This window comes from Myotis brandtii, unplaced genomic scaffold (assembly GCF_000412655.1).
Source record: "Myotis brandtii unplaced genomic scaffold, ASM41265v1 scaffold1667, whole genome shotgun sequence".
In the NCBI taxonomy this organism is placed as follows: domain Eukaryota; kingdom Metazoa; phylum Chordata; class Mammalia; order Chiroptera; family Vespertilionidae; genus Myotis; species Myotis brandtii.
The window spans coordinates 318,613-327,298 of NW_005356121.1; the positions used below are offsets into that span (position 1 = coordinate 318,613).

The 8,686-nt window shown below is 44.0% G+C and overlaps 1 protein-coding gene across 1 annotated transcript; it reads right to left on the minus strand.

The window, feature by feature from the left end:
* Nucleotides 1-3,006: 3,006 nt before the first annotated feature.
* On the minus strand, nt 3,007-6,030 carry LOC106725490 (developmental pluripotency-associated protein 3-like). Its single transcript, XM_014536850.1, has 3 exons — nt 5,849-6,030; nt 3,679-3,965; nt 3,007-3,108 (listed from the first exon to the last, which is right to left on the minus strand). The coding sequence occupies exons 1-3, from the start codon at nt 5,919-5,921 to the stop codon at nt 3,013-3,015; spliced, it is 456 nt and encodes a 151-aa protein (XP_014392336.1). The 5' UTR covers nt 5,922-6,030; the 3' UTR covers nt 3,007-3,012.
* Between the last annotated feature and the right edge of the window lie 2,656 nt (nt 6,031-8,686).

Below are 8,686 nucleotides of genomic sequence, written 5' to 3' on the forward strand. Positions count from 1 at the left end.
TATACCCTATGATCTAGGAATATCCACCAACCTTCCATTGTCCTTTTACCCCCTTCTCGTTGGGCCCATTCTTCTTCTTGAGGGGTGTATTTCGGAGGTTCAGGTAATTCAGGAACCAGCATGCTCCTCGATGGTGCCACCGGCCCCTCAGCAGTTAGCCTTGCTGCTGCGTCTGCGTGACAGTTCCCTTCTGACACTGAGTCTTTTCCTTTTTGGTGTCCTCTACAAGGATGACAGCTACTTCCTTGGGTTCCCAGACTGCTTCTAGTAACTTCAATATCTCATTCTGATTTTTTAAAAAATATATTTTATTGATTTTTTACAGAGAGGAAGGGAGAGAGATAGAGAGTTAGAAACATTGATGAGAGAGAAACATCGATCAGCTGCCTCCTGCACACCTCCTACTGGGGATGTGCCCGCAACCCAGGTACATGCCCTTGTCCAGAATCGACCCCAGGACCTTTCAGTCCGCAGGCCGAAGCTCTATCCACTGAGCCAAACTGGTTTTGGCTCATTCTGATTTTTGATTCCTTTTCCTCTGGCCATCAGGAGCCCCCTTTCCTTGTATATGGCCCCATGGACATGCAGGGTGGCAAAGGCATAGCGTGAGTCAGTGTAGATGTTGGCATGCTTAGCCTTACTGAGATTTAAGGCTCTGACTAGGGCCCAAAGTTCTGCCCTCTGCACTGACCATCCTTCAGGCAGGGCCTGTGCTTCTATTACCTCCAAGTTTGATACCACTGCTTACCTGACTTGTCTTTTTCCTTCATCTAGGAAGCTACTGCCATCCGTGAACAATACTCTGTCTGGATTCTGTAAAGACCTATCTGTTAGATCTGGCTGGCTGGAGTAAACCTCCATTAGGACTTCTAGACAATCATGCTCAGGGGTTCCCTCTTGCAATGGGTAGGAAAGTGGCATATGCCCTGACCTGAAATCAAACCGTGACTTCCTGGTTCATAGGTCAATGTTCAACCACTGAGCCATGCCAGCTGGGCTCTATAAACTATTATTTAAAAATAAATAAGGCCCTAACTGGTTTGGCTCAGTGGATAGAGCGTCAGCCTGCGGACTGAAAGGTCCCAGGTTCAATTCCGGTCAAAGGAATGTACCGAGCATATCCCCAGTGGGAGGTGTGCAGGAGGCAGCTGATCGATGTTTCTCTCTCATCGATGTTTCTAACTCTCTATCCATCTCCCTTCCTCTCTGTAAAAAATCAATAAAATATATAAAATAAATAAATAAGTCAGCATGTAATCAAATTCCTTTAATGTAAAGTTTGCATGCCCCTTTAAGTAAATATATTTTATTTCATTGCAGAAAGTTTGAAAAATATAAAGTAAAAATAAATAATAAAATAAAAAATCCAACCATATGAAATGAGTTACCATGAATGTTTTCTTTCCCTCCAGCCTTTTAAGATATTTTCTCCTGCCATGGTGAGAGAATGTGTAAACTTCCTATCCAGTAGGAAAATATCACAAAATATTAGAATCCCAGATATTGACATCATAGGAATGTGATGAAGATGAGAATGATTATTCATTGCTAGCAAAATCCTATATTTTCACCAAACCAAAAAAAAAATCCTATATAATAAAAGCCTAATATGCAAATCAACCAAATGGCAGAACGACAGGTTGGCAGGGGGTGGGGCTGGTGAGAAGGTGGCACCAGGCCAGCCAAGGTGGGTGCCAGTGGGCAGAGGGAGGGGACAGCAATAGGAGGGTGGCGACCGGCGGTGGTGGGGCGGTGATGGGGGGCAGGGCCAGCCGCTTGCCAGCCAGTGCCATCCCCCAGTTGGCCCGCCAGTCACCTCCTGTAGAGGAAGGCCACTGGTGGCGGGGCGATGGGGGGCAGGGCCGGCCAGCACCATCCCCTGATCGGCCCACTGGTTGCCTCCTGCAGAGGGAGGCCAGACTGTGGCTTAGGGGAGTGGGCCTAAGCTGTCAGTTGGACATTCCCCAAGGGCTCCCAGACTATGAGAGGGTGCAGGCTGTGCTGAGGGACAACACCCCCCCCCACCCCCCGTGCACCGGGCCTCTAGTCAAGTATAAAATAAAGACTATGAACAAGGGGATGAACATGTTACTTGGAGAGGAGACCTCGGTTCTTGTTTTCTTGAGGGAAAGATTTCCATTAAATGACAAAAGTGTAGAAAAGCAAGCAAGAATTTACTGACCTCACCAAAAACCTACTTAGGGCAATGAAACAAGGAAGGGCATAAAGAACCAGCAGGAGAGCCTAGGCTGGGCTGCTTTGGCTTTCTGCGAAGTCAGAGAAATGGGGGGAAAAGGGGACCTTGGAGAAAGGGTCAGGGATTTGGCTCAGGATGAGGTGCTGCTGCCCATGGCTTCCCTGGTTGCAAGTCTCCTGGGGTCCCTTAGAGGTTAGGGGATATGTCCCCAGGGGTTCGGTGAGTAGAGGGGGAAGAGAATGGTATGGGCAAGGTCTCTGGTGGCTTCATTTTCAGGGATTTGGAAGGGTGGGTATTTAGGGGAGAGCTTATGGGTAGAAATAGAATATTCACTAGCTTTATGCTGATGCACCAAAATGAGATTTATTCTCTTAATTGGATTTATATTATCTTATTTACCCCCCTGACTTAGGGTGATTTAAGCTATTTGCCCTCTGGTTGGGGAGAAGTGCAAACCATTTACCCTGAAGTGTCCTTGGTTTAGGGAAGATGGGACTTACTAGGTGGCTGCAAACTGCTCTTTAACTATAGTTCTAAGTTTCCTTAATCTATGTGTCCTGAAATTTTTATTGCTTCTTATCAAACACACAATATAGTATACAAATGATGTATCATACAACTGCTCACCAGAAAGCTATATAATTTCATAATGTCACCCCAATAAATTCAATCAATGAACAAGAACAAGAATAAACATGTCTCAGATATGCCTCAAGTTTATTAGAGATGCCCTATACACACATTTGCTACGAAAAATTGAAATAGGACATCAAACAAATGTTATAACTCCAATAAGTACAGAATAAGGTGTACATCTAAAATGGCTCCATGCAATGGTTGCCAATAATACAATCAAGAGGATCTGGATGTAATAGGCAATGACTACAGCCACATTTAAATCCTGGTTTATTCTGAAAAAAAAAAAAAGAAAAAGAAATGGATTGTGTTATGAATAATGAAAAGACCAATTGTACCCTCAAATCTAAATAGCATTTGAAATAGGGTACACTAAAAAAAAGAAAAACAATTAACCTTTGTAGGGGTGGTAGGGGGGAGGAGGCAGAATTGAAATGCACGAGTACCTAAAAATATCAGAGCTTGGGCCATTTTGTAAGGGTAACAGCTGCTGGTTGTCAATCAGGGGTTTGTCCAATACCACACAGTACTGGCATGAGCATCCAGTTTGTGACAACATATGGAAAAGTAAACATACACCAAAAGAGTGAACCTTAATGTAAACTATATTTAGGAGATGATAATGCCTCCATGTAGATTCATCACCTAAAGCACTGGCACTCTGGTGCGAGCTGCTGACAGTGCAGGAGGCTATGAATGTGTGGGGTCAGAAGGTACATGGGAATTCTGCATTTTCTGCTCAGTTTTTCTGTGAGCCTAAAACAGCTCTAAAGAAAAAAAAAATTACATTATGAGCATCCCCACCCTCCCCTGGGAGAACTGTAGGCCCAGATCACTAAACTCACCAGATACAAGGTGCGATATTTAAGAGCATCCGCCCTTCTTATCAGCATCAATCGAACCCTCTCTTTCATGTCCTTCATTTCTTTCTGAACACTGGCCACCGTCCTCGCTCCGCGTCTCCTCGTGTAAAGCATGCCTTGATTCAGCCCCAGTCCAGACGCCTTCAAGTCGTTTCCTATGTCCTCCTGTTGGGGTGAAGGTTTTGGTGGAAGGGAAGGGGATTCGGTACTAGGGTTGAGAGTCAAGTTACTAAGGTTCTGTGCTAGTCCTGAGACAGCTCGAGGGTCAGCTGAAAGAAAGAAAAAAAAAAGATCCATTAGGGTAAACTGAATTATCCCAAGTCATTAGTTGCAGGCTCAAACTAGGCCTGCTCTTAAACAGGTGAACATGGACAATGGAGATTTCTCAGGTGGAGGATTCCTTCTACCCACTGCGTTACCGACTGTGCTAGTCGAGAACTCTGCACAGTGGAGGGCATACATTGAGAACGTGCTTTAAAATCCACTATTATGGGAAACATTGCCTTCAAACCTTTCTCTTTCCTGCTTTTGTTAGTTCTGAATGTTATATTTTTTCATGACATCAAAAGTAGCTAAGTTGCCCTAACTGGTTTGGCTCAGTGGATAGAGCGTCGGCCTGTGGACTGAAAGGTCCCAGGTTCGATTCCGGTCAAGGGTATGTACCTTGGTTGTGGGCACATCCCCAGTAGGGGGCGTGCAGGAGGCAGCTGATCAATGTTTCTCATTGATGTTTCTAACTCTCTATCCCTCTCCCTTCTTCTCTGTAAAAAAAAAAAAATCAATTAAAAAATATTTTTTAAAAAAGGAGCTAAGTATATAATTCCAAGAGGAAAATTATGGGACAGAAACTAGGTATTGGAGGTTATTTCATTTTCATTTGTGTGAATGCTTAATAAAAATAAGAGGACATAAAGCATTAATAAATCAAAATGTTTCAGCAGTTCAACCTTGTAACTGTAAATCCACTAAATTTTTCTAGAAAAGAACCACTCCAGTGAAATAGTTAAAGAAAACCCACTTACAACAGTCTCTCCCCAGCCTTAAGCAGAGCTAGGAAGTTTAAATGGCTTCTCACAGTTACACTCAGATTTTTCATGGTAGTAAATCTTTCTACTCAAACCCGATATTATGGGAAGTCAACCACTTAACTCTTGCCTCTTCCCATGCAAACCACTATGCATATCTCATACACATTCATGTCATACAATAATAAGGCTGTGAATGGGCTTATGATATAAATTAGGACTTTCTTAGAAGCAGTGTTCCAGAATTCTGCTAAGTAGGTCCCCACCTTCCTGCCTCCTTTCTGTGGCCTAATTTTTCCGGGAGCCTCACCCACCCTCAGGCTCACTCCTTTGAAACATTATCCTGACAAATGGTGGCTGAATAGTGTGGGTGATGATGTAGGACCTGGAGCACATTCACTGGTGTTTATAAACCCAACCCTTCCCTGCGTTTCCTGAAAAGCCATTTTCCTGTTTATTAATCTTCCTAAAGGGAAGATTTAGCTAGAAAGACAATCCCGAAAACGTTGGGAAGATTTAGCTAGAAAGACGAGCCTGAAAATGTTGGCAAGATTCAGAAATCTTGCCCGGCCAACTTGGCCTAGGGGTTGAGACCTATGAAACAGGAGGTTATGGTTGGATTCTCGGTCAGAGCACATGTCCTGGTTTCGGGATGATCCCCGGTGGGAAGGCGTGCAGGAGGCAGCCAATCAATGATTCTCTCTCAACATGGATATTTCTATCTTTCTCACTCTTCCTTCCTCTCTGAAATTAATAATAAAAAAATATATAAAAACTTTAGGTTAAATTGAAGTTAAGTTTCTTGTGTTTTGTTCCTTTCCACCATTCCCGACATGTACTGCTGATGGAAATACTGATTGCGAGATTCTCTCCGAATTTTGGTTGCTCTTCCCCAGAAAGTGGACTGAAAACATTGAAGTCTTCCTACGCATTGTAAGCAAGCAAGGCAGTTTAATACTCTTCCCTTTTTTTCCTCTCCCCAAGATTAAAAAACTGTGCTTCCCCCCACCCCACACCCCCACTGGAGGGTCCTGTATTCTTTAAAACACTGAAGTCATCCTCAGTAAGGAGGGTAGGCTCCTCACTTCCCCGACCCCTATAGTCAAAAAGGGCAGCATCCATCATACCTGCATATCCTTCACCAGGCGTCTGAGAAAACTCCTGGGTCGAGGGTGTGTTAGGCTTCGTTGGTGAGTCCATTGGAAGTCGAGTCACAGCCCCAAGTTCTTCCTAGATTCCGGCTGAAAAGAGCTCAAGCAGAAGGTGAAGCTCAAAGCTCTCAAATGGATATGAAGTAGCCCAGAAAGAGCAGGATCAAAATGTGGGGAAAGAGCTAATCTAAATAATGCAGGTTAGCCAATCAAACAGCCTATTGGAATGTAAATGGCGGTGATTACAGGGACTCAGGTGAGTGAGAGTAGTCCTGTTAGTGGACTAATAGATAATTGGGCCGTCTGCTCTCCAATAAAATAATCAAGCCTTCTTGGCCATTGGCTGGCAAATTTATCAGGAGCCTCTATGGGTGTGTCTCACTAAGGTTGCCTTAAAATTTAGCGTTTTTTTTTTTCTTTTCAAATTCCACTTCCTGAGATGACTACTGGTTTGTAAACCAGACTTGGCGCATTCTAGAGCAGAGCAGATAAGGGCAGTTTCCCCCATTTTCGGATTAAACTCTAATTACGTTAACTGAGAAAGTTTCCTTGTCTGGCTCATCCTAAATCTTTGATGCTTCTAAGGCAGTGGTTCTCAACCTTCTGGCCCTTTAAATACAGTTCCTAACGTTGTGACCCAACCATAAAATTGTTTTCGTTGCTACTTCATAACTGTAATGTTGCTGTTATGAATAGTAATGTAAATATCTGATATGCAGGATGGTCTTAGGCGACCCCTGTGAAAGGGTCGTTCGACCGCCAAAGGGGTCGCGACCCACAGGTTGAGAGACGCTGTTCTAAGGGGAAGTCTGCTGGTGAGGGAAAGTAGAGGAGAAGTGTCATAAACAGCTGATTAGCTTGATATTTTATGGATGTGTATTTTAGATTTACAATTTCATTTTATAAGCTACACCTTTCAATGCAGCTAACATTGTTAAGCAACTGAGATTAATTAAATTTATAATTGCTGCCCCTCACCCCAATACTTGTACTGAATTCTAGCAAAGAGCACCAACATTAACTGCTGATTTTCTACAGGAAGTAGAACAAATCCCCAGCTGCCCCCATCTTCTTTTTCTCATCTCCTATTTGATAGATCTTCCCTTCCCTCAACTGGTGGGCAGAGTATGACGTAACCTGCAGCCCAGAAATACCCGAGTGACTAACCCTGTACCTTATATGGACTATACATTGGACCACCAATCCACACCTGCCAAATACCCTCAGCCGTTGTCCTACATGTAGTGTACTTAGTGCACTGAGTACACTAAGCCCCCCCACCGCTTCCCATTCCGCCCCTCAAAAGGCTTGCCCACCCCTGCATGTGCTGCGGTCCTCCCCTTGTGAGACAGCCCGGCAGGTCCTTCTCCTCTAATAAAGCCTATAGTCCTGGTTTTCGGCCTCTGTCTGATCTTTCACTATTCAATGTACAGCCTTCCCCATCCCTTTTTCAGCTGGAAACTATGAGAAAATACTCAAAAGCAATCTTGTTTGTTTTTAGTAAGAATCCAGATGTGAAATTATGACCCAGGATTTGTTTTTAATCTTTATTGTTGAAAATATTACATATGTCCCCTTTTTTCTCCCATTGACTCCCTATGGCCCTCCCTGCCCCCAAACACAGGCCCCAGGCCATCACCAACCTATTGTCTGTGTCCCTGGCTTATGCATATATTTTTATTTATTTATTTGTTTGTTTGTTAATCCTTACCTGAGGATTAAAGAGAGTGGAAGGGAGGGGGGAGAGACAGAGATAAATTTGGATTTGAGAGAGACACCTCAACTGGCTGCCTCCCAGGCCCACCAGGCCTGGGGCCAGGGTGAGGGATGGAGCCTGCAACCAAAGTACATGCCCTTGACCAGAATCGAACCTAGGACCCTTCAGTCCTCTGGCCCATGGTGGTCTATCAACTGAGTCAAACCGGCTAGGGCTTATGCATATATTTTTGCAAGAGAACATTTACTTGGTAAATCACAGAGGTAGAAAAAGTAATCGCCAGAAGACATGGGTTTAGGAAACAAGTTAAAAAAGTAAAGGAAGCTCCCTTGAATCTTGGGAATGAGGAAGCTAATGGTAAGGTGCCTGGGGCAGGGAGGGGGAAGGGAAAGGGAAAGGCAGGAGTATGCTCCCAGTAGTAAGAGCACCTATAGGTAAAGTCTTTATAGGGCCAGAGGTGTGGCTCCAGAGCAGGGGTGGGCAAACTTTTTGACTCGAGGGCCACAATGGGTTCTTAAACTGGACCGGAGGGCCGGAACAAAAGCATGGATGGAGTGTTTGTGTGAACTAATATAAATTCAAAGTAAACATCATTACATAAAAGGGTACGGTCTTTTTTTTTTTAGTTCATTTCTAGCGGGCCGTAGTTTGCCCACGGCTGGTCTAGAACAACAAAGCCCACTAAATTCCTTTACCTTCTATAAACCCTCCCTCTTCAGCTCAAAATACTTATAATTGGCTTTATGAAACCAACATCCTTCTAGGGTAAGCTGGCATTTCTTTCCCTGTACCATTCAGATATAAATACCTGGTATTCTTTTAAAAATCTTATCTGAGCCCTAGCTGGTTTTGCTCAGTGGCTAAATCCTGGGCCTGCTGGCTGAAGGGTTCCAGATTTGATTCCAGTCAAGAGCATATGCCCAAGTCATATGCTCGCTCCCAGGAGGGGGCGTGCAAGAGGCAAACGATCAATGATACTCTCATTGATGTGTCTATCTCTCTCCCTCTCCCTTCTCTGAAATCAATAAAAATATATTTTAAAAAATCTTATCTGTGCCGAAACCGGTTTGACTCAGTGGATAGAGCGTCGGCCTGCG

What these genes read in the sequence shown, in the direction of transcription:
- LOC106725490 (XM_014536850.1), bottom strand. Translation starts at nt 5,921, where the DNA reads ATGGACTCACCAACGAAGCCTAACACACCCTCGACCCAGGAGTTTTCT. An exon ending in GCCTGGTGAAGGATATGCAG is followed by an intron (nt 3,966 to 5,848) that starts GTATGATGGATG and finishes TCTTTCTTTCAG; the next exon opens with CTGACCCTCGAGCTGTCTCA. An exon ending in AATATCGCACCTTGTATCTG is followed by an intron (nt 3,109 to 3,678) that starts GTGAGTTTAGTG and finishes TTTTTTTTTCAG; the next exon opens with AATAAACCAGGATTTAAATG.